The sequence below is a fragment of the Cetorhinus maximus genome, chromosome 13 (assembly GCF_964194155.1).
Source record: "Cetorhinus maximus chromosome 13, sCetMax3.hap1.1, whole genome shotgun sequence".
Lineage (NCBI taxonomy): Eukaryota > Metazoa > Chordata > Chondrichthyes > Lamniformes > Cetorhinidae > Cetorhinus > Cetorhinus maximus.
The window spans coordinates 117,676,173-117,700,081 of record NC_135891.1 but is presented as its reverse complement, the minus strand read 5'-3'; the positions used below and the strand labels follow the sequence as shown (position 1 = coordinate 117,700,081).

The 23,909-nt window shown below is 41.9% G+C and overlaps 1 protein-coding gene across 1 annotated transcript in view; it reads left to right on the top strand.

Moving 5' to 3' along the window:
• Positions 1-2,196: 2,196 nt before the first annotated feature.
• Positions 2,197-23,909, top strand: part of mau2 (MAU2 sister chromatid cohesion factor) — a 63,007-nt gene continuing 41,294 nt past the window's right edge. Inside the window, exons 1-7 of the mRNA XM_078556121.1 lie at positions 2,197-2,541; positions 10,436-10,453; positions 12,732-12,797; positions 16,868-16,963; positions 19,290-19,384; positions 20,720-20,747; positions 22,091-22,246. Of these exons, the coding sequence (XP_078412247.1) occupies positions 2,212-2,541; positions 10,436-10,453; positions 12,732-12,797; positions 16,868-16,963; positions 19,290-19,384; positions 20,720-20,747; positions 22,091-22,246 (789 nt within the window). The 5' untranslated portion in view covers positions 2,197-2,211. The remainder of the gene's footprint in view (positions 2,542-10,435; positions 10,454-12,731; positions 12,798-16,867; positions 16,964-19,289; positions 19,385-20,719; positions 20,748-22,090; positions 22,247-23,909) is intronic.

Sequence of the window (23,909 nt, the reverse complement as noted above, 5' to 3'; positions counted from 1 at the left end):
ATACAGAAATAAATGCAAATTTTTAATAAGGTGGTAGTTTAGTTGTTGGACTGATATCACAAGATTGTTACAGCACAAAGGAGGCCATTCGGCCCATCGTATCTGCACTAGCTCTCCAAATGAGCAATTCACCTAGTGCCATTCCTCCGCCTTCTCCCTTAGCCCTGCACATTCATCTTTTTCAGATAATAATCCAATTCTCTTTTGAATGCCTCAATTGAACCTGCCTCCACCGCACACTCGTATAGTGTATTCTAGATCTTAACCACTTGCTGCATGAAAATGTTTCTCCTTATTTCTTCAATGCTTCTTTTGCCAATTACCTTAAATCTGTGCCCTCTCATTCTTGATCCTTCCACCATAGCTTCTCCCCATCTACTCTATCTGGACCCTTCATGATTTTAATTACCTCGATCAAATCCACTCTTAACCTTCTCTTCTACAAGGAAAACAATTCTAACTTCTCCAATCTATCTACATAGCTGAAGTTCTTCATCCTGAGAGCCATTCTTGTGAACCTTTTCTGTGCTCTCTCCAATGCCTTCACACCTTTCCTAAAGAGTGGTGCCCAGAATTGGATGCAATATTCCTTGCTCTTGTACCCTATGCCCCCTTTAATGAAAGCCTAGGACACTGTATGCTTTATGAACTGTGCTCTCAACCTGTCCTGCCTCCTTCAATGATTTATGCACATATACACCCACGTCCCTCTGCCCCTTCACCCCTTTTAGAATTGTAAACTTTATTTTATATTGTCTTTCTGTGTTCTTACTACCAAAATGAATCACTTCACACTTCTCCGCATTGAACTTCATCTGTCATTTGTCATCCATTCCACCTACTTGCCATGTTCTTTTGAAGTTCTGCACTATTGTCCTCATAGTTCACAACATTTCCAAGTTTTGTTTCATCTGCAAATTTTAAAATTCAGCCCTGTACACCATGGTTGAGCATGCAATGCTGTTTCATTTTTTAATTTGTTTAGGGAATATGAGTAACACTGGCAAGGCCAGCATTTATTGCCCATACCTAGTTGCCCTTGAGAAGGTGGTGGTGAGCCACCTTCTTGAATCGCTGCAGTCCATGTGGTGTAGGTATACCCACAGTGCTGTTAGGAAGAGAGTTCCATAATTTTGACTCAGCAACAGTGAAGGAACAGCAATATATTTCCAAGTCAGGATGGGATGACTTGGTGGGGAACTTGTAGGTGGTGGTGTTCCCATGCATCTGCTGCCCTTGTTCTGCTAGGTAATAGACGTCGATAGTTTGGAAGGTGCTGTCAAAGGAGGCTTCGCATGTTGGTGCAGTGAATCTTGTATATGGTGCACACTGCTGTGACTGTGCAACAGTATTGGAGAGAGTGAATGTTGAAGGTGGTGGATGAGGTGCCAATCAAGTGGGCTGCTTTCTCCTGGGTGGTGTTGAGTTTCTTGTATTGGAGCTGCACACATCCAGGCAAGTGGCAAGCATTCCATCACACTCCTGAGTGTGCATTGTAGATGGTGGACAGGTTTTGGGGAGTTAGGAGGTGAACTACTTGCCACAGAATTCCCAACAACTGAATGAGCATTTTGTTTGAAATTTGTATTTATTTATCTACATATTAAAATGGTTGCTGATTCCCATAATGGGCTAAAGCAAATACTGCATTAAATGAAATGCAGTAGATTGTAAACTGAATATGAATTATTGGACCAAATAGAAAAAGAATAAACTTCGTAGGAGCCTGTTCATGTAACGACAGTTGTGGTTAGTCCAATTGTGATGTACTACTCCGAGTAAATAGCTATTTTATTTGTTGCTGGGATGTGTTGAAAATGGCAAGGCCAGTGTTGGGACTTCTGTGTCACTCTGGGTTTTTAATAGCAGCAGCTGCTGTGTCCTCAAGCCACGCCCCATTCCCCAGGTCCCGCCCCATCCCCAGGCCTCGCCCCCCTCCTCCAGGCCCCGCCCCTTCCTCTAGGTCCCGCCCTTTTCTCCAGGCTGCCCCCTACACTAGGCTACGCCCCCTCAGATAGGTCCCAGCCCTCTACCAAGCCACGCCCCCTCTAACTGGCTCCTTACGAGTGGACGACGTCCCCCCCGCAGGCCGCGCCTCCTCCGCTCCTCCCCTCACGCTGAGATCACGACCCGTCAACAGGTTACGCCCTCTCCCCGCCCCTTGCTCCAGGCCCCGCCCCAGTTCTCGGGCCGGGCTCGCAGCTTCTCGCGATGTTTGTGGCGGATGCGGGTAAGATGGCGGCAGTTGGCGCTAGCGGCCCTCAGCAGCAGCAGCCGCAGCCCCAAGCGCAGTCCCAGCCTCAGCCGCCCCAGCAGCCGCCCCAGTACACGGACGCCTGGTACTTGGCGCTGCTGGGCTTCGCCGAGAACTTCCGCACGGCCAGCCCGCCCAAGATCAAGCTGTGTGTGCACTGCCTGCAGGCCGTCTTCCAGTTCAAGCCGTCGCAGCGCATCGAGGCCCGCACCCATCTCCAGCTCGGCAGTGTCCTCTACCACCACACCAAGAACACCGAGCAGGCCCGCTCGCATCTGGAAAAGGCGGTGAGCTGGGTAACCCCTGGGCGGGGGGGAGTCTGGGCGGCACTCTGAGCTGGGGAAGAGGAGGTGGGAAAGCTTCACAATAGGAGCCAGAGGCTGAGGGAGGGAGATAAACAATCCCCACAATCTGATTGAAACAATCCCCTCCTGTACCCACTGGGTGGGCATCCCCAGGGCAATAGCAGCAAGGCAGTGGGAGGGGGATTGATTTCCCCTCAAACAAAGTTCATGAGACCTCTGACAAAAGAAGGTCCCAGCATAAAAGATCATATTATAATGGATATAACAGTTAAAAAGGGATGGTGGTGGAGTGGAAGCAGATAAAATGCAGAGAAGGCACAGCAGATCAAGTAGCATGTGCAAAAGTCTGTCATCAAAGTGCATTCACTGTTATTCTGGAGACAAAGGCAGCAAGATCACAAAAACAGCAATGTGACCAATGATCTGTTAATTTGTATTTGGTGATATTGCTGGAGGTGTGAATGCTGATCAGGATGCTGAAATAATTGCGTCAACAGAGATCAAAAGGAAAACTGTATATACAGTAAATTCTGGTGGCTTTTTAAAAAATCCTATCATCATCCATAAAGAGAGATTAGCATTCTGGTTCAATTTGGGACATCTTATCCCTGAAACTTCAGCTTGGTTTTACCCCTTCCAGGTTATTTTTATACTGCTGCAGTATATGTTCAATGCTGAAAAGGGTAGAATTGATGTGAGATGATGCAGGTCAGATTTACATCCTTCTGCGACTAAAGCCCATCAAGTCTTAACTTATGGGGGTGAGAATTTGTTTAAAAATTTGATCTATCTTGATGTTTTTTTAATGTTAAACAGAGTTCTGTGTGTTTAGATGCGTTTGTGTCTGTTTTTGAATGCTTAAAGCAATTCTGTAATGTTGCTATCTCTTTGATATTGTCCATGCACTCAACTGCTTTTAATCTGTGCGTGACCATGCAGTCAGAGTTAGAGAACTGAATCCTCCTCCTCCAGGTACCATGCCTAAGAGGGCATTGGCAACCACAATTGGTCCATGATTATGCTTAGTAAAGTACTTCAGTGGTTTGCCCTTGTCTTCTGCAGTATGGCTGACCAGGACACACTCCCGCTCTTATCATCCACCGTCAGGCATATTGGAAGGGTTTACAGGATGATGATTAACCTGTTTGGCCACATTATGAATGCACCTTCCATGGCCATCATGCCCTGAATTGGGTCTTGAACCTGGAGTTTCTGGCCTAGACGCTACGGCTGCGCCACGAGACCTCCCAGAGAACAGAATCATAGAATCTTAATAACACAGGAAGAAGCCATTCAGCCCATCACGCCAAATTGAAAGAGTAACCAGACTAACCTGCACAGAAAGGATAGCATATAAGTGGAGATTGCAGGAATAGATTATGTGACGTATTTATTGCAGCGGGGCAAACAAAATGAGACAGGGAACAGCGAGAGTGAGAACCAGGAAGTAAACGAGTTAACTGCTGTGAACCAGAAATGGCTGATGACACTCAGTAAGTTAGACTAATCCTATTACATTCTCCTAGGATTTTTAAAATTTATTTTTGCTTTATTTACTTATTCACGGGGTGTGGGCTTTGCTGGCAAGGTCAGATTTATTGCCCATCCCCAGTTGCCTTTGGGAGGATGGTAGTGAGCTGCCTTTTTGAACTGCTGCAGTCCATTTGGTGAAGGTGCTCCCCAGTACTGTTAGATTGGGAACTCTAGGATTTTGACCTTGTGATATATTTCCAAGTCAGAATGGTGTGTTACTTGGAGGGGAACTTGCAGAAGGTGGCTGTGCCATGCGCCAGCTGCCCTTGTTCTTCTACGTCAGAGGTTTGGGAGGTGTTGGTGAAGTAGCTTGGCAAGTTGCTGCAGTGCATCTTGTAGATGGTTCACAGGTGGCGAAGGGAATGAACGTTTCAGGTGGTGGATGATCAAGCAGCTGCCTTGTCCTGGATGGTGTCAAGATTTTTGAATGTTCTTGGAGTGGCACTCATCCAGGAAAGTGGAGCATGTTCTATTATTGTCCTGATGAGTGTCTTGAACAGAAAATAGATTCTGAATGTCACAACGTGTTCTTCCTCCATACGGTTGGTATTTAATCCTTGATCATTTTTGAAAAGTTTGCTACTTATCTAGTTACAAGTTTATGTTTCTACACAGTCAGTGCAGGACTTAAAATAAAGACCAATTAATAGAAAAAGCTTGGTTCAAAATGTATATAAATTAATCAATTAGATTTTATTATGGTTCTATGCATGGGATATGAAGCCATCCTCTTATTTCCAAGTAGTGTTAAATACATGAATGGTCCCTGCTGTTCTCTGTACTTCTGATCCCCACAGTGCCTCATTCAGAGATTAAAATCACAGGCTAAAATTACAGTGATACAATTGTCACTTATTCCTTGGGCAAATGTATCACTTTGCTGTCAATTGACACAAACTAAGTCAAGCATAATGAGAGAATCCAGCATAGTATGTCTAGGTGCCAGCAGAACAAGAATGGGCATTTTTACTCTTTATTCCAAACTAATCTGACCCCGAAGATTAGAAAGAACTTGCAGTGACACAGTGGCTAACATCCTAAGAAAGCTCCAATTAAGTATATCACACATGGGCACAATTCGGCTGAGACAGTTGATTGCTTTGTTCTGAATGAGATGTTAAAACAAGGTATTGTCCGTGTTTCAGATCCGAAAGCACCTTTCGAAGAAGGATTTCCCTACCTCCTGCCCAACGTTTTGCTCTCAGTCAAACCCAAAAGCAGATTAACTGGACATTGATCCCACGACTCCACAAAATAACTTGTATTCGCCTACACAACGTTCCCACACTTCAAACAAATTAACACAATGAAGCATTTTAAAACATTTGAGTGAGAAAGCATTATAGAAATAAAAGTATTGTTTTCTGGTGCTTCACCAAAACACCATTTACATCCCGGCGCCTCCCACCTTTCTTTTTGAAATTACCACAGACATTCACCACAGTTACTGTTCAGAAACTGGTAATGTGAATTAACTTCCTAGCCCTTACCCAATGTTAGGCACCACTGAGCCAAACTGACATTTTTAGAGCACAGTGAAAGGGATAAAAGTCTTGAGTGGAAAATGTGAGGCACAGCAGAGATAAGCAATGAGAGCACAGAGCTAATCAGTATTCAACAAGGAATAGAAAAAATATGAGAGAACCAGCCTCTGGAGCGTGATTGCGATGGTTGGGAAGAGGTGTGAGTGGGAATTAAAAGGAAGGTTGAAAAAAATGTCCCACGGTAAAAGGATGAACTATACGTTTTCTTTCCTTCTGCATTCTTGTGGCTCACAATACCATCCACTGTCAGTAGCTGGTTGGTGCAGCAGCTCCAGCCCATTGCTCTGCCATATTTGGTGAGAGTATTTGTGAGGAGACCCCCCATTATTCCCTTCATGCGGGGAAATACCAGGTCTCCTCCTGTACTGACCACAACTGAGCTGGCACTTACTGTGAGGATTGAAAGCATGAACTAGAAGTCCATAGCACAGAGTGATGGAGCTTCACGAACACATCAAAACAGCAAGTCTCTGTTTTTGCCTACGGTGTCTGAGGGCTAAATTCCTCCCAGTTTTTTTTTTAATGACATTTAACCCTCTGTATCGTAAGATTGAGTTACATTTCCATCTATCTTTTATGAAATTGTTCATGTATTGTTGGGAAATTTGAGGTCGGTTGGTAATGATGATGATGCACAATTTTACCTTAAGGCAGGTTATTGATAGTTGCAGTTGTTTCAACCAACAATGATGTTTAGATATAGCCAAGATGATATGATTCCATGGCAGCAGCAGCCTTCCAATACCAAATAAGCAATCATTGTGTGTGAGCTGGGACAGTGAGTGCTACTGCATTTTTGACAAGGCTAGGGTCAGAATAGGGGAGCAGCTCCCTTGTTGAACTATATGGACGAGTATTTCCCCCAGAAAGCGATCTAGAGTGGGGAATCCTGACTGATCTATTTCCCTCGCCCTTAATCTGGGAGCAGTGAGACTGGTTGTGATACTTCATTGATGTTGTTTGAGATTGCTATCTCAACACCGATCAGGGATTGAACTTGGCTCAGTGTTACATTCCAGAATACACTGATTCATTGAGCCGGTGCACTGAGATTTGTCATTTAATTTCCTTGTGTTTTGATGGTGAGCCTCTGTTTTGTTGTGACCAGAGTCCCTTTCACAATTTTGTCAGCATTTTGTAATTTGAGTTTAGTTTCTATTGGTGATATATGACTCTCTGCTTTCGGTTTGCAGCTTGTGGTTTCAGTGTTTGGTGATGTTAAGTCTGTATAATGCACAGTCTTATATTACTTTCATTGGCTGTTGCTGCATGTTGCGATGACGCTGGTTAAGTTGATGTACTGCAGCATTTTTGATACTAGTGCAAGATGGGTCTGCTATCACTGTACACACGTGCATTGTGTGCATCATGCACCTGCAGAAGTGAGAAATAATTGTTATTGCATGGCATACTGCAATTAAACATTAACGTTGAGTATTATACATGATTATTATCCACATTATACATGGCAGAATATCATCCAGACAGAATTCGGACACTGGGGTGTTAATATACTTTTTAAAACTTTTGTTTAAGCTTTGTCTTGCATACAGAAATACTGCTTCATAGGTACCAAATTAATTAGAGTTTTCAAAGTTTTTTGGGGATTAAAGCTGTAGCAGGTGCAGTGTCCTGTAGTGCCATAACTGCTACGATGATAGATAGCTACCATGTGTTGCCTGTTCCTTAGCTGTTTTTAGAATTTCTATGATCATGTTCATGATCCCCTTAGAGAGACAACCTTCCAGGCAAAATGTGGCTGCCTTGCAGACCAGCTGTTCCTAGACCAGACTTTTTTTTTCTATTAGCTAATTTGCCCTCCATATGTGTGAGATACTGGAAAGACCCGTTTGTTGCCTTGGGAAGATGGTGGTGACTTTCTCCTTGAATTGTTGTAGTTCTTTGTGCTGATGATGCTCCTGCAACTGGTTAGCGAATTCCAATATGTTGACCCAGCGACAAAGAAGAAATAGCATCTTAGTCAAGATTCCTCCATCAGCCAGCACCAGTTAGTTTATTGTTCCCCTCGTTGCTGTGATCTCACTGTGTGAGAAATTGCTGTTAGTTTGCCTACATGACAAAAATCATTACAGTTATATGATGAAATGGTGCCGGAGAAAGAAGCCAGCAGTTTCTTGCAGCGTTCGGCAGAGTGACTTTGGGGTGAGAAAGCTGCTTAGGCCTAGAACTAACTGATTGGGTAACCAATTTGCAAGACAGTCATTAAAAATATATGGAATTAAAAACAGAAGAAGCTGAAAATATGCATTAAGCCCTTCGGTTTTAGCTGGAGGTCTGCTCCTCCAAAACTTTACCCTGCCTTTTATTTCTTTACACCTCAGTGGACCTGCTGATGTTTTCAGCAAACCTTATTTTTATTTTTGAATGAAGAGGTATTATATTTCCTAGATCTCAACACATCAGGAACCGTTTTCAAGGATTTTAATCCTGGACAAGTGCACAGTGATGATCTTGTTACTACCATTAGATTATGACTGAAGCATTCACTCCATGGCTTCACATCCTCCTCCAACTCTATAACTGCCTCCAAGCCTACAAACTTTTGAAATCTCTGCACTCTTCCAATTTTAGTCTCTTTTACATTCCCGATTTTAATCACTCCATGACTGATGGCCGTACCTTCAGCTACCCAAGTCCTAAATTCTGGAATTCCCTCTCTAAAATCCTTTGCCTCTCTACCTCTGTCTCTTCCCTTAAGACACTCCTTAAAACTTAACTCTGTGATCAAGCTTTTGATCACTTGTCCTAATATCACCTTGTATGGCTCAGTGTCAAATTTTGTTTCATGCTCTTGTGAAGCACCTTGGGATGTTTTACTACATTAAAGGTGCTCTATAAATGCAAGTTGTTGTTTATTCTGTGCCAGTGCTGTATTCCTGATTTGATGTTGGAACCAGGAATTCTGAAGGGCTTGTGGGCAGAGTGAAACTGTTTGTTCACTGCAGGTTTTCTCAACTTGTTTATCATAGAATCATAAAATAGTTACAGCACAGGAGATCATTTGGCCCGTCATGTCTTTGCTGGCTTTCTAAAAGAGCAACTCGCTTAGTCTCTCTCGCCCGCCTTTTTGCAAACGCTCTCGTGAATCTTTCCTACACCATCTCTAATGCCTGCTCATCCTTCATAAAATGTGATGCTCAGAAGTGGACACAATACTCTAGCTGAGGTCAAACTGGTGTTTTATTCATATTTCATAACTTCCTTGCATTTGTACTCTCTGACCTATTTATAAAGCCAGATCCTTTATGCTTTAATAAACACTTTCACAACTGCACCTTCAATGATTTGCGCACATATACCCCCAGATCCCTCTGCTTTGCACCCACTTTAGACTTGTACCTTCTATTTTATATTGTCTCTCCTCGTACCTCCTACCAAAATGTGTTAATTCACACAGCTATTTTCCTGTAAGCCGTTGATTTGTTAATATTTGTACATTGTGGCAGTAAAGTTAAAACTGTGCTTTAACTGTAGAATGCAAACCCTAATTCAGCATATTTACTCTGAGATGTTCATCCCTCTCAATACTGCTCAAGGAGTTTGTGGCTTAAAATGACTTTTTATCATATTGAACTGCAAGTTTCTTGGATCTGTGGAATCATTGAAACTTGCAAAACAGGAGCAGGCTTGTGGGTTGTGAGTCAGAGGGTTGAGACCCTTTGGAACTCTGTTCCTCAAAAGGCGGTGGAAGCACAATCTTTGAATATTTTTAAGGCAGATGTAGATAGATTCTTGATAATCTTTCACCCCCTAGCTTATCAGGGGTAGGCAGGAATGTGAAGTTGAGGTTATAATCAGATCAGCCATGATCTCATTGAATGGTGGAGCAAGCTCGAAGGGCCGAGTGGCCTACTCCTCCTAATTTGTATGTTCGTATGTAGGCTATTCAGCCTGTCATGTCTGTGCTGCCTCAATCAGTCATGCTTTAATCCCACATCCTCAATTTTTTTTCTGTAACCCTGTAATCCTCAAGTGCCTGTCCAATTTCCTTTTTAAATTATTGATGGAATCAGATTTTGCCACCTTTTTCGAGTACATCCCAACAACTGAGTACTCTGCTCTGCTCTGAATCTTTTGTCAACGATTTTAAATCTCTGACCTCTGGTTATTGACCCACTCAACAGAGGATGTGGTATATCTTTATCTAGTGTACCAAATTCATCATCATGAAAACTTCGATTAGGTTACATTTTAGCCTTCTGTGTTCCAACAAGAATAATTCAAACTTTTCCAACCTCTGTTTGTAATTGAAGTGCCCCATTCCTGCTAATATCCTGGAAATTTTCCTTTTTAAGGCCTTTCCATCTCTCCTGAAGAGTAAAGTGGGGTATCCAGAATCTCTAGCTTTAGAACAGGTTGAAACAGTGGTGGTGATTGTCCTGGTATGCATTATCCTTTTAAAAACCTAGATGAAGCTCAGAGCACCAATAAGGCTAAGAAAAACCTGAAGTCCAAGTCACAGGTGCTAAGAACTGAGGTTTAAAAGAGGAGATAAATCAGGAAGTAATGATTGTGCAGCATCAAGGTTGGGTTTTTAAATCAACAAAGAGACGATGGGCTGAATGGCCTCTTTCTGCACCGTAACTTTTCTATGGTTACATCATGTTAAAAAGTAAAGTTTCATTCATGAGAAGGAGAGATTGTTTAATGTTCTGTTGGTTAATAAAATCATTTATGGAGTGGGTTCAGTGTTAAGCCCTGTTCTCTTAGAAAATGAATTTAACTGAACTCAGCATAACAAATGTGATTAATTGATATTTTTTTTCTCTCTCTTTCAGTGGTTAATATCCCAACAAGTATCCTTTTTTTTTAAAAAAACACAAAGTTCGTGCCTGCAGCTTCTATCTAATTGCAGTGGTTTGTGTGAAGAGGAAAATTCTTTCATAGTGATGATGCTGTTTTGTTTTCTCGCTAATCAACTGCAGATTATCTGGTAATCTTGATGATTTACACCTAGGGCAAGTAATTCAGTGCAGTGTGATGTCTGGCATATTTGCTGCTTGGTATCGCAAAAGAGTTTTGAACACACGAAGAGCTCTGGTCTTTAGATGGATTTACCCTATCTGGATTGAAAGTGACACCTTAAACAGCAATGTACTGAATCTGAATCACTGCAAATTGCAGAAAGAAAAATGTTCATGAACAAATTTTGCAGGGTTTTTTTTTTTCATACTCATTCATGGGATGTGAGCGTCGCTGGCTAGGCCAGTATTTATTGCCCATCCCTAATTGCCTTTGAGAAGGTGGTGGTGAGCTGCTTTCTTGAACCGTTGCAGTCCATGTGGTGTAGGTACACCAACAGTGCTGTTAGGAAGGGAGCCCCAGGATTTTTGACCCAACAACAGTGAAGGAACTGCGATATAGTTCTGAGTCAGGATGGTGTGTGGCCCGCAGCACACAGCAGTTCTTTTAATCGCAAATACTAATACTTTCTAAAACATTCTTCTGATTGCTTAATTTCATTTTGTAATTAGTTTCTGTTTTGTTGTACCTTCTTCTAAGTATCATGCCACCTGTCCATCCTGGCTTATAGAGTGGCTGATTTGTCCTCAGGCCTACACTAGTGTTGCTTCATAGTCATGCTCTGTATGCCACCCCAGCCAAAGGATCACCAGCAGTGGGTTCCCTTGTCACTACATCGATGTCTCTGGAGACATCCAAAGTTTTATCTCTGTCCTGTTCTTCTCCTTCAGTCACATGCTGACTTTTGGCGATACTGTTGACAGACTTGAGGCCAGCTTCCATTTGTACGCCGATGACACCCAGCGCTACCTGACCACCACTTGTGTCGACCACAGCACTGCCTGTGTTGTCACACTGCTCATCTGATTTCCGAAATGGATGAGCTGCAATTTTCTCCAGTGAAAACACTTGGAAGGCCAAAGCCATTGTTTTGGCCTCCACTCCAAACACTGTATCCTTTAGACTGATTTCATCCCCGTCCTTGGTCACTGTCTGAGGCTAAAACAGACAGTTTGCAGCATCTGTGTCCTATTCAGCTTTATGCTGAGTTTCCAACCCCAGACCCTTTGCATCACAAAGATCACTTGTGTTCCTCCATAACATTGCTCACCTCCACCCTGCCTTCGATCATCTGCTGCTACAATTCTCGTCAGTACCTTTGTTGCCTCCAACGCCAATTTCAATACTATTCTGGCTTGCCACCCATCCTGTACCTTTCTAAATTTCATCTCATCCAAAGCTCTGCTCTGCTCTTTATCAGGTTTTGCTCGCCCATCACCTCATCCTTGCTGACTTAACCTTTGGTACTCAGTCCCCCAAAGCCTTCAATTTAAAGCACTCGTACTTGGGTATAAATCCCTTCATGGCATCATCCATCCCAATCCCCATAACCTCCTTCAACCTTACAATCACTCTTCTCCACCCGCTCCCCTGCAACTCATCCTTCCTCTGACACTGTCAAACCACCCCTGCCCCACTGTTCGATTAGCAGGCCACCTAAACCTCATAGCCTGAATTCCCTTTCTAAGTGGTTCATTCTATCCACCTCCCTCTCTTGCTTTAAAACCTTCCTTAAAACAGATCTTTTCAACAAAACTCTTGGTCACCGCTCCTTTGGCTTGGCATCTTATTGGAGCTGCGCACCCTAACCCCCATCCCATTGAGCTATGAGCCTGAACCCCCGTCCTGGACACGCACCTGCTGAGTCATAATGCAGCACCTCAAATCTGTTTGTTTCAGGCAGCAATAACGGTGACATAAGTGGAGGAAGAGATGGGAAAATTGTGTCTGATGGGTGCAAGTGAACTGAATTATTTCTCTGGAGTGGTTGCTAACCCAGTGTGCTGTTAAAATTTGTTATTCAGTTGCTCTCTTGGTTACTTTTGCTGAATTGTTCAAATGTCAATTATGCTCTTGGAAATTGCACAACAGGCAGGTTAAAGAAACACATTCCGGAGAACCTTGTACTGTTAACTGTATTAGTTCTTCATGTTTCTGCCCTCTGAGTTAAAGATGCTACCTTTTTGGAAATAGGGAAGGGAAGAGAGGGTTTAGTACTACTGTATGTTCCAACCAATTATATGTGATTTGTCCTTGACCTGTGTGTATTAGATTCCACAGTTTGAAGATATCAAATTTGAAGCAGCCAGTCTTCTGTCAGAGTTATATTGCCACCAGGTAAGCTTTTTGTTTTTATAAAAGTTTGTGAAATCAATTCACATTTAATTTCCTCTAATCTGGCATTATTAGGAAAACCTATTTTTCTCAACACCTTATCCACAAGGTGTTTGATCAGGACTGTAAGTCTGGTCAAATGTGCAATCGGAATCAAATAAAAATGGAGTTTACAGCATGTGATTGTGCTGACAGGGAAGAGTCTAGTAGGCGTAGTTGGGAAATGGGTGTTTTCTGTTACCAGTGACAGTAACTTCTGTACACTTTTTAAAAATGTTTTTTGAGCCTTCAATGTCACCAAAGCAATCAAAGATTTTTTTTTTAAACCTTTAATGGGAGCCTTTAACTTAAAATATATTTATACATATAAAACTCAGAATGCCGTTCTGGATTTCAAGGCTCCAGTGAGTGTGAATGTTTGTTGGAGGATTTGGACAGTGGACAGCACACTATGCATTTTCAATAGGGAGGACAGAGCTAACACAGGAAATTACAGGCCAGTAAGCTTAACATCTGTGATAGGGAAAATCTTGGCATCATTGAGGATGAAATCGTAGGTAAAAAGAAAATAGATGTAAGTTTCCAGCATGAATTTCAAAAGGGGCAGTCGTGCTTGACAAACTTTGTAGGATTTGGTGAAATGGTAACAGACTTAAATGGGGGAGGGAAATGATGCAGATATGGTGTGCATGGATCTTAGCAGGCCTTTCACAACATCGGAGATTACTGGAGAAGATTAAGGGGATATGAAATTAGGGGGATGATGAACGAGATTGAAATTTGGTTAGAAGGGAACAAACAGAGTAGGAGTTGAGGGTAGTTTTTCTCAGAGTGACTGGGTGTGGATATTGTGTCCAGGATTCAGTTCCGGGAGCAATTTCTGTTCCCTGTCTGTATTGGTGGTGATGTTTCCGTACACGGAATAGTGTTGAAATTTGCAGAAGGTAACAAAATAAGAAGCAGAGTTAATGCTTTAGGAGAGCAAAAAAGCCACAACGGTCTAGTGCTAAAATAGAATGCATTAAAAAATGGCCAGTGGAATGTAACATCAGTAAGTGTATGATGATATATTTCAGTTAAAAATGACAGTAATGTTAATACTGGGAAGGGAAGCAGACTTGGTGTGGTAGAAGAATAGAGGGATTTGAGGGTACAGGTGCATAGAACATTAAAGGCAGCTCTTCTGGTTGCTAGAACTTTTATAAAATTTAAAAAAGCTAATTAAATTCTAGATTTTATTACAAGAGGAGGCATAGAATTTAAAAGCCAAGAAGTAATTGATCTTATCTAAAGCCTTAAGAAGAGCTCAGTTATTGGGCTTCACGCTATAGGAAGGATGTTGTGACTACAGAGGGTACAATGCAAACTCATTAGGATGCTGCCTGGTTTGAGGAAATACAGATAGTACAATCTGGTTAATGACTATTAACGTTTAAAAAGAAATCAGAGTACCTTGTTTTAACCAATAGAACTACACCACTTTTTTAACAAAACAAACTTTATTGTATAGAAAACTTAAACAAAAGCACGATTAATTAACAATATCATTTATAACTGTATGTTATGCACTCAGGCTTACTTCCTACTTCCCCTAAGAACTCTCTTATAAGACACATCAATCTTAGTTATTTACTTCTGTCGGGACCACCCATAAGTATGCCACAGTCTTCTGGAGAATTCTCTTCAACTGCAGCTATTCTCAGACTTCATTTGCCCTCTCTTGACTGTGGATGCCTCAGTTCCTTGTTCTGGTTATTTTTCAATACTTCCAAGCTAATCTGCTTGTTACTTTATTTTGCAATAAGACATTGTGGGGCCCACTGTAGATACTTCCACTAGTTTCAAACTAGAGAATCTTCCAGCTCTGTTCTCTCAAAGCTCAAAATTGAGATTAAGCCTCACCTGCCTTCAGTGTGGTCAACGATGAAGTTAGTTTCTTACTGTGCCTACAGTGCAAGCCTATCTAACTGTCATTTTACTTTAGCTATCGTCTCTCAGCAAACTGCAAACCACATCAGGTCTAAACTGCAACTAAAAACCTCTCCCAGCAAACACCCAGATAAATTGAAACCAGAGAACCTCCCTAAGCTTCACCCTTCTCCATGACGATGTAACATGCTTAATGTAACCTCAAATCGATCTTTAAGTCAATTGTCCCTCACTTACAATTTTTTTTGATCTGATGAAGTAAATGGGTTTTACGGCCTTTCAGGGTTTACTGAATGCTTTTAAACTAATTTAACACAAACTCCCAAAGCAAAAATATCTTTCTGGAATGCCATTACTGCAAGGTTGGGGATCTCACAGCTCCAGCTCTTTAACTAAGTAAGCCCACCTGCTGTTTTATGACCTTCCCTTTCTAGCTGTTAACCCCCTTAAGTCAACATGGCTGTAGCTTCTTAAGTATAATAGATTGCAAGCTCACTTTAATTGCATTTATCCCATTTTCTGCAATTAGACTTTAATTCTTAAAACTGCAAGTTATATCCTAAAATTAAAAGATATATTCTAAAACAGACGAACTATGAACTCAGCTTTCACAACAAAATATGAAGAAAGACTTGAAAAAATGTTTCTTCCTTCACAAGAATGGCGCAGATTTCAGGACAATGATAGACATGTTCAAAATTATGAAAGGATGGAACTGTGTATATAACAGAGCAGACTGCTTTCAGTGGTGACTTATAATTAGGGGCTATAGATAGAATAAGAAATGAGGCTTAGATGAGGGCTGTGAAATTATTGAATTCACCTTCAGGATCATTGGTTGAGACAGAAACTGTTGACGTTGAAGATTAGCTGGGGTAGGTGGATGAAAGAAAATTAAATGAAGGGGTATGGGGAGAAGATGAGTTAATGGGACTTAAGGCTATTTGATCACATGCAGGGTAAACATAGTCACAGGGTAATTGGGCCCATGGCCTGCTTCCCTTTTATGACTTCAGTGTATTTCTTGCAGTAGGGAGCTGTTTAGGTATCACCGTTTGGGGCAGCATCTACACTTCTCCAATGCTGTGATGTTTAATTGGCAACTTTTCCTCCTGATATCAGTCCAGGCACTTGCTATCAATTTTAAATTACAGAGGACAGATTTTCTTATCTTCAGGGCTTATTTTTCCAATTCTTTGGACCATCATTTCTAGCAAAGGGAGTTAAGTAAGGTAAAAGAAAGCTGTAGGGTGACAGCATGCCTATAACCTGTTGTTCTAACATGGTGCTAACTCCATGGAAAGGAAACTCTTCCCTCCTACCTTTATCCAGTTTATCTCTCCTGCAATGGATTTAAATTCATGACAGTCCAGCAAGTTCAATACAGAAAGGGGAGATTTAAAATTAGCAGGGTGAGCCAGTGCTAAAGTTAAGAGTGGTGCATAATGCTGAAAGGAGCAGAGCAGTAGTTGATGGAAATGAAATGAAGAACAGAGAAACTATTCTTAGGCACCATCTGACAGGATTTGGGTGGAACAATATGTTGATCCTCATCTTGTACTATTTTATTTTGCAGATAGAATTTGGTCCCAGGCGCAGGGCAATCTAATGCAATAGCTACTTTTTACATGTGAATATATCTAGTAGGTGAAGGGTGAAAGCAAATAGTGGATGACACTGCCAAGGCTGAAGAGAAGATGAGTTGAAGAAAGAAGTAGTGGTCACGTGAAGGCTACAGCTGGAAGGGACAGTAGTTTCACAGGTTGGAGAATCTGAGAAAGAACAAGATAGAACAGGAAACGTTGCAGCAAGTAGAAATTTTAATAGAGGGAAGTAGGCAATGTATTTGGAGTGTAGAAAAACGGTTCTGGCTATACAGCTATTGATAAAATAGACAACAGTGGTAACTGAGAGAGGTTGGCAGCTAGAGTTAAGACTGCAATAGAAACCTCTAAAACTGAAGTAAAGAAAACTAGTTCCAAACTTACTGCTTCACAGAGAAGTTTTGTTATAGTCGTCATGCGTGTTGTAATGGATGAATTTCACATCTGGTTGCGTAACTACTTTTAATTGTGTTTCTGTGGGATTAGATGCTGCCTTTTTCTATGTTAGTTTGAAATAATGATGTTTTGTTGCTTTTTCAGAATCTGGTTGATTCAGCAAAACCACTTTTACGGAAGGCGATACAGATCTCTCAGCAGACGCCTTATTGGCATTGTCGACTGCTCTTTCAGCTTGCAGTATGTACCTTTTGTTTTTGTATGGCTAATGGGAGTTTCTTGGCATAGAGTGAAAGAACATTTTTAGCATTAGAGCACATGAAATGTTGAATCACAAGCTGTTCAACTCAGATTACCTCTGGGCTGCCTGGTGATGTTCCGAGTGGAAACTAATGAGTTTGCATGTGCAATTATCTGCCCCACAGCCTCTAATTTCACAAACTCTCTTTATATATTCTTTCCTCTCCATTTTTTCCTCTCCCCTCCCCAAGGTGTTGACTCTCATAGGGTACTGTTCAACTCACAGCCGCTGTCAACCCTCCCTTTCCATTGTATCGTTAATGTTAAGAGTGGCTACACTTTGTGGCTCAACTGTGAAACCAAAAGCCAAACCTTGGGTGTTTCTTCACAAGGAAGGAAAGGAATGAAATCAGAAAATAGCATGTATGTTTGTGGCACTTAGTTACAGGCGCCCATTCTTTCTTAAAACCTGGACAATGAGTGTTGGTTGGCTATCCACTCTCTGACCTCTGGGCACTGAGCATTAAATAAGGGAGAAAAGAATTGCATTTATATAGTGCTTTTCATGACCTCAGGATGTCCTGAAGCACTTAGAACCAGTGAAGCACCTTTTGAAGTATAGCCAGTGATGTAATGCAGGAAATGTGGTAGCCAATTTCCACACTGCAGGTTCTCACAAATAGCAATGTGATAATGATCAGATAACTTTTTTTCATTGATTAATTCATGGAGTGGGGGAGCATCACCGACAATGCTAGCGTTTATTGTCTATCCTTAATTGCCCTTAAAAAGGCGGCGATCTTGTTGAATACAACCGAGTAGCCTGCTAGGTCATTTCAGAAGGCAATTAAAAGTCAACCACATTGTTGTGGTCTGGAGTCATGTATGAACCAGATCAGGTAAGGGCAACAGATTTCCTTACGAAAGGGTATTGGTGAACCAGATGGATTTTCATGACAATCTGGTAGTTTCCAAGATCACCATGACTGATACTAGATTTTTATTCCACATTGATTTAGTTGATTGAATTTAACTTTTTCAGCAGCTGTGGAATTTGAACTCCAATTTCCAGACCTTTGAATTACTAGTCCAGTATCACAACCACTGCCACCATACCCCCCATTTACTGATGTTGCATGATGGATAAATATTGGCCAGTATACCTGGGAGAACTGCCCTGCTGTTCTTCGAAATAATGCTATGGGATCTTTGACATCCAACTGAGAGAGCAGGTAGCGTCTCAGTTTAATGGCCCATCCAAAAGATTATAACCAGTGTCATTATTGCTACCTGGCTGAGATCAGCTAATTTAGTGCAGACTGAACATTTCTGGTTCCACCTTGGAAGCTGAAGAAGAAGCTGTAGCTCTAGTTTAAGCCAGATCTTTGTACACTAAGATTAGCAAAGGTGGGAGAGAGAGAGATTAAACTGACTGGTCATAAGGTGCTTCTTCATTTTAAAAGGGGGACAGCAATAAATCAATGGACAAATTATTTTCATCTCAGCAACAGAGTCATAATTGCAAAGATCCAGAAATAGGCCACTATTTGTATTGAAGGAGCAAATTCTGTAAATGCCTGCCTCAGTGTTAACTCCAAAAGTTATATATAAGGGAAGAATGAGTCCAAAGCTGGTCTTTTACCTCAAGCAGGTTTTATCCTTCAACCAGCTCAACAGAGTGACAGTCTCCCAGTTCCTTTCCCCACTAGAGTGTTACAACTGTACCCGTTTATGGATGAGCTAATTCCCATCACCTGTTTTAACAATGAAATTGTCTTAATGTAATTGCCGGTCAACAAGTTGATTGTTATTGGACCTTGAGAATGCAATTGCTGATACATTGACACTCAGTCTCATGGAACATGTTTCAGATTATAGGGGTGCCACATTTGACCTTTGTATTTCGTGAAGTGGTGAGGGAAAGTCATCCAAGGCTCCCACTCTTGATAACTCTCATGATCTTCTAATGGACTGTTTGTAGTGTGGCTGAGATGCCACACAGCCGATAGATCAGTGGCGTGAGGTACCAGACGTAACTTGGCACCCTTGCAGTCTTACCCTAGCACCAGATGTCATCTGCAAATGGTGGCAGGGTGGGGACATGCAAATTGAAAAGAAACGAGGCTGCCAGGAGGTCAATCTGTCTAGTGCCTCGTAGACCCATAACCAAGCCTACAGCATTCGATGTGTTGATTACGATGGCTATTGATGTCCTTCAGATGAAGGCTGATCTCAATTATACACATTACTTTTCCACATATTAAGATGGCTGTAATAAGAATTTAAAGAAAACCTTTATTTCTCACTTTGTTTCCCTTCCTACCAGCAACTACACACGTTAGAAAAAGATTTGGTTTCAGCATGTGACCTCCTAGGAGTTGGAGCCGAGTACGCAAGAGTAGTGGGATCAGAATATACAAGGTAATGGCAAAGTCTCAGGGATTGAGAGCTACCTCCCTGCTGTTCCCACAGACGAACGAAATAAGCCAAAGCCCCAATTTTCCAGATTTCTGTGTCGGAATATCTGCCTCAAATGTATAATTGTTACCTTCTTCAATTTGCCCTTCAGTCTTAAATGTAAGCTTCTAGAAAGACACAGGAAATTCTTTATCTTTCATTTGCGCTAGCGACAACATGAGGATCTCTCTTCCGCATTCTAAGATTAGGCATTCTGCTGTTGTTAAAGGTTTTATCTCTCTGCTGGTAAAGGCTGGAAAGTCCTGGGCTTGTTTTCTGGCCTGTGTTGAGTTTGCTGATTTGGCAGCAACTGGAGTGTTAGAAAGGGCCTCAGTAGTCCAGGACAGGGAGGGAAATATTAACTTGCCCCGATCACAATCCTTTAATTTCTTCTAGGAGGTGTGGGACCTTTGGTGAAGACACAACGCGAAGCTACTTTGTTAATGCCTCAGATTTTAAATTCTCAGTGTTGTATGCAAATCACTCCTTAGCCTCACCTCTCTCTATTTCTGGAACTTGGTCCAGCACTACACCTTTTTTTTGGGTGTTTGAGAGAGGTATGTTGTCCCAGGACAATGGGAAAAATTTGTTCCTATGTTTGAAAAAAGCCCGGTGACCTAGAACACCCATCTTCAACAATGCAGCACTCCCTCAGTGCTATACATATGTCACCTGGGATAAAAGAAAGCATTTGAGTGTTAATTTTTAAACTATTAATAGCCTGGTGTGCCTTTACAATTCCACCTGATTTTATAAGAGATGGGTGAATTTTTTTTATCATAAAGAAAGATTTGTATTTCCAAAGTGTCTTTCGTGGCCCTGGGAACATCCCATAATGCTTTATAGCCAATGAATTTCTTTTGAAGTATAGTTAATGTTATAATGTAGGAAATATAGCAGCCAATTTGCATTCTGCTATGGCCCATAATAGCATTGTGATAATGACTAGATAACTTGCTTTTTAATGTTGCTGGTTGAGGCCCAGAATACAGGTGAGAATTCCCCTGCCCTTCCAAAAAAGCCCTGTGAGATTTTTTTATGCCCACGAGAGGGTCACGGACCATGAGTTTACATCTCGTCCAAAAGCTGGCCCTCACTGCAGTGCTCCCTCAGTACTGCACTGAGGTGTTAGCTGTGGTCAAGCCTCTGGAATGGGATTCTGGAGAGGCAAAAGCTAATTTAACTTTCTGACTTTCTTAAATTTGTCCTTGTCATTTACCTAAAATGGGTTATAGTTTCATGTGTACATTATTAACTTAAATTCACATTGTAAATATAAACTTGTCTCTTCTCTTTCAGAGCACTCTTCCTCTTAAGCAAAGGCATGGTAAGTATTTTTTCATTTAGTTAAATTAGCATCCAACCTTTTGTGCAGAGTTTACTCTCTAATCTGCAGCTAGCGAATCCATCACTATAGAAATCTTCAAATTGATACAGGGAACATTAAAGAATCCTGTGTGTGGAATAATGTAACATACTCTCAGGTGTTCTCTTAATGTGGATTGGAAGGGAGAGCTGCAGAAATCCAGCTCTTGCCATTGGATAATTGTTTTCAGTGATAAAAAGAAGTACCAAGAAACAGTGGCCCACCCCAGCAACCAGGTGGATTATGAAATATAGAGAATTTGAATTTCACCAATGAGTAGCCGTGCCATACAGAACAAGAATGCTCCTTCCCCGTTTTCAATCTCCCAGTTTGTGGTTATTTAGCCAGCCTCATTTGGGTTGGCACAGGATGTGCGACAGTTTGTCCAAATAGGTTGGGATAACGGAAATTATACAGCTCCTGATTGCTATCCTGAAGAACGTGTGTGAATAACCAGGACCCAGATCCAATTTGACTCTGCTACCCTACGCCCATGTCCCAGTGTATACTCTGCTGACAGTCACAGTCCAGGCTTATGCATGAATACTAGCCACTGGGGTGAGATAGTGGAGTTCACAGGGGATTGTGAAATTTAACCACTGCAGAGTAAAAAATTGAGTGGAGAAACTTGACAAAGGAGAAAAGTGCTTTTTTGAAAAATGTAAAATTTATAATAGATGGCACTGAAGTGCCAGCTAATATGTATGCTATCCAATTCTGAGCGGGACTTCAGCCCACGATTTCCTGACTCAAGCAAGAATTCTGCCGCCAACCAAACTGAGCTTACATACTTCAGACACTTCAAATCTATCTTTTATCCCCCTGCCCTCTGAAAAAAGGATCACTTTTTAAAACCCTCTGGGGTATTTTGCAGCATTGTTTATATGGAGACAGCCCTGGTGTTAGAATCTGCTATTATAATGCCGGTAGACAGTGATACCTACGATAATCAGTACCAGGCAGCAGTTAAGTAACCTGACCACCCCTAGTAGGTACCAAAATCTTGGAGCTGGATAAGCTCGATGAGGAGGGGAGGGGGCCTCTGGAAGGAGGAAATACTTTCCAAAGAGGCACGAGCTAATCCTATTTTAGCCTCCATATCCTGGAAGGGGCAGAGTCATTGGAAAGCAACCATAGACGCTCCCAGACACAACATTTGGGTTTGTGTCCCTGCTTTATAGAGAAGGTTTGGAGGGCAGTCACAGGAGCGCCAATGATAATTGATTGATGGTGATTGTTTAAATGCTGCTTTAGGTTGTAGTTGTGATTTTTAATGTTGGTGTGTTCTCCCTGTTGGTCTCCAGCTGCTGTTGATGGAGCGGAAGCTGCAGGAAGTTCACCCTCTCCTGACTCTGTGTGGCCAGATTGTGGAGAACTGGCAGGGTAACCCCATACAGAAGGAGTCACTACGTGTCTTCTTCCTGGTGCTACAGGTCACACACTACCTGGACGCAGGGCAGGTGAGCAAAGAGAATTCCTCTAAAAATTTCCAGCACAAAGGTGGAGGCAGCAGCAGAAGTGGAGTGGGGAAATACAGTACCATAGCTGTATAAATAGGCCAATGAGAGAAATAGTTTAGAAAAAGAGGGTCACAGGGCCTGGAATAAAATCTGATCCATTCTCATCATTCCAAAAGGACATGAGAGTGTTGGTTCTGGCCTGAATGCTAAGTCTGCAATTACAATATACTGGGTACAGTGCTAGTGTTGCTGGCTTCCGTTATGCAAGTTGTGCAGCTGGTGGCAATGCTAAAGTAGACTTGGGTGATTTGTGAAGTGCTTCTGGCTGGATCAGAAGAAAGGCTGATCAGGCTGGGGCTCCTTTCTCTATAAAAGAGAAGGCTGAAGTGATCTAATAGAGGTCTTTAAAATTATGAAGGCGCTTGCTATGGCATATGTAGAGAACGTGTTTCCACTTTTAGGGGAGTACAGAACTAGTGTCATAACTATAAGAAAGGCACTAATAAATCCAGTAGGGAATTCAGAACAAACTTCAGTACCCAGAGAGTGATAATTTCGAACTCGGTACTGTACCAGAAGAGGTAGCTGAGGAGAATAGCATTGATGCTTTTAAGAGGAGAAAGGGATAGAAGGGTATGCTCATGAGGTAAGATGCAGTACGGTTAGAGAAACAGGCTGAATGGCCTGTTTCTGTGCTGTAAATTCTACGTGAGTTTTTCATGGGAACTGAAAAGGTTCAGAGATGGCCTAAAGCAGGTTTTCAAGATTGAGAAGGATGATGACGGGCTAAATAATAACTTATTGTTCGCACCAATCAGTAGGACAGCAGCAAGCGGGCACAACTCATTGTAAAGGGAATTAAAATGGAGGTAAAGAAAAAAATCTTTATACAGAGGATAATAAGAATAGCCGTTTAGTAGTACAGAACTTGAGTATTGCTGAAACAATTCTTAGCACTACTATGCAGTAGCAACACGAGTGGTATTCGCCACAAACAGGATGCTGCCATCAAGCCAAAAAGATGTTCTGCCTGTCACACAAATGAGTTATGTGGGATATGAATTTCGGTGCCAATGTGATGCCATGTATGTAGGCCGTATGTATGTATGTATGTCCCAAAGACTGGCGGATTGTATCAAACAGCATGCCCCTTCAGCTGTTCAAGGTACTGACCATACCCAACCAGGCTGTGCTTGCAAAACTCAAAACAGTGTCCAACATTTGATGTGATTCTGCGATTGGACAAAGTTTGCTAAATAATCCTCCGTGTGCTAAGAATTGCGCTGACAACCAATTTAAGTATGTCAGTCATTCTCGCAGGTTGGCACATTTGCATGTACCAGAAGGTACATATATTAACACACGGTCCTGTTCTTTGCAGACAAAAAGAACATGTACACACGTTGCGCCAGTTTCAGCTAAACAAATTAAGTGACAGCCATTCGCTGGTGCAATCCTCAGGGCAATACCTTGACCAATCAGAGTCAAGCTGCCTGGTTTACATTTCAAACAATGCTTGGCAGTTAACTGTCAGTCACCATCAACTGGTGCATTCCCCGTGGCAATGCCTCTACCAATCAGAGTCCATTTGCCAACCAACTCTCTTTTCATACAGTATAAATTGTTGTTTCCTTTACATTTGATATTCTTGTGAATTATCCTA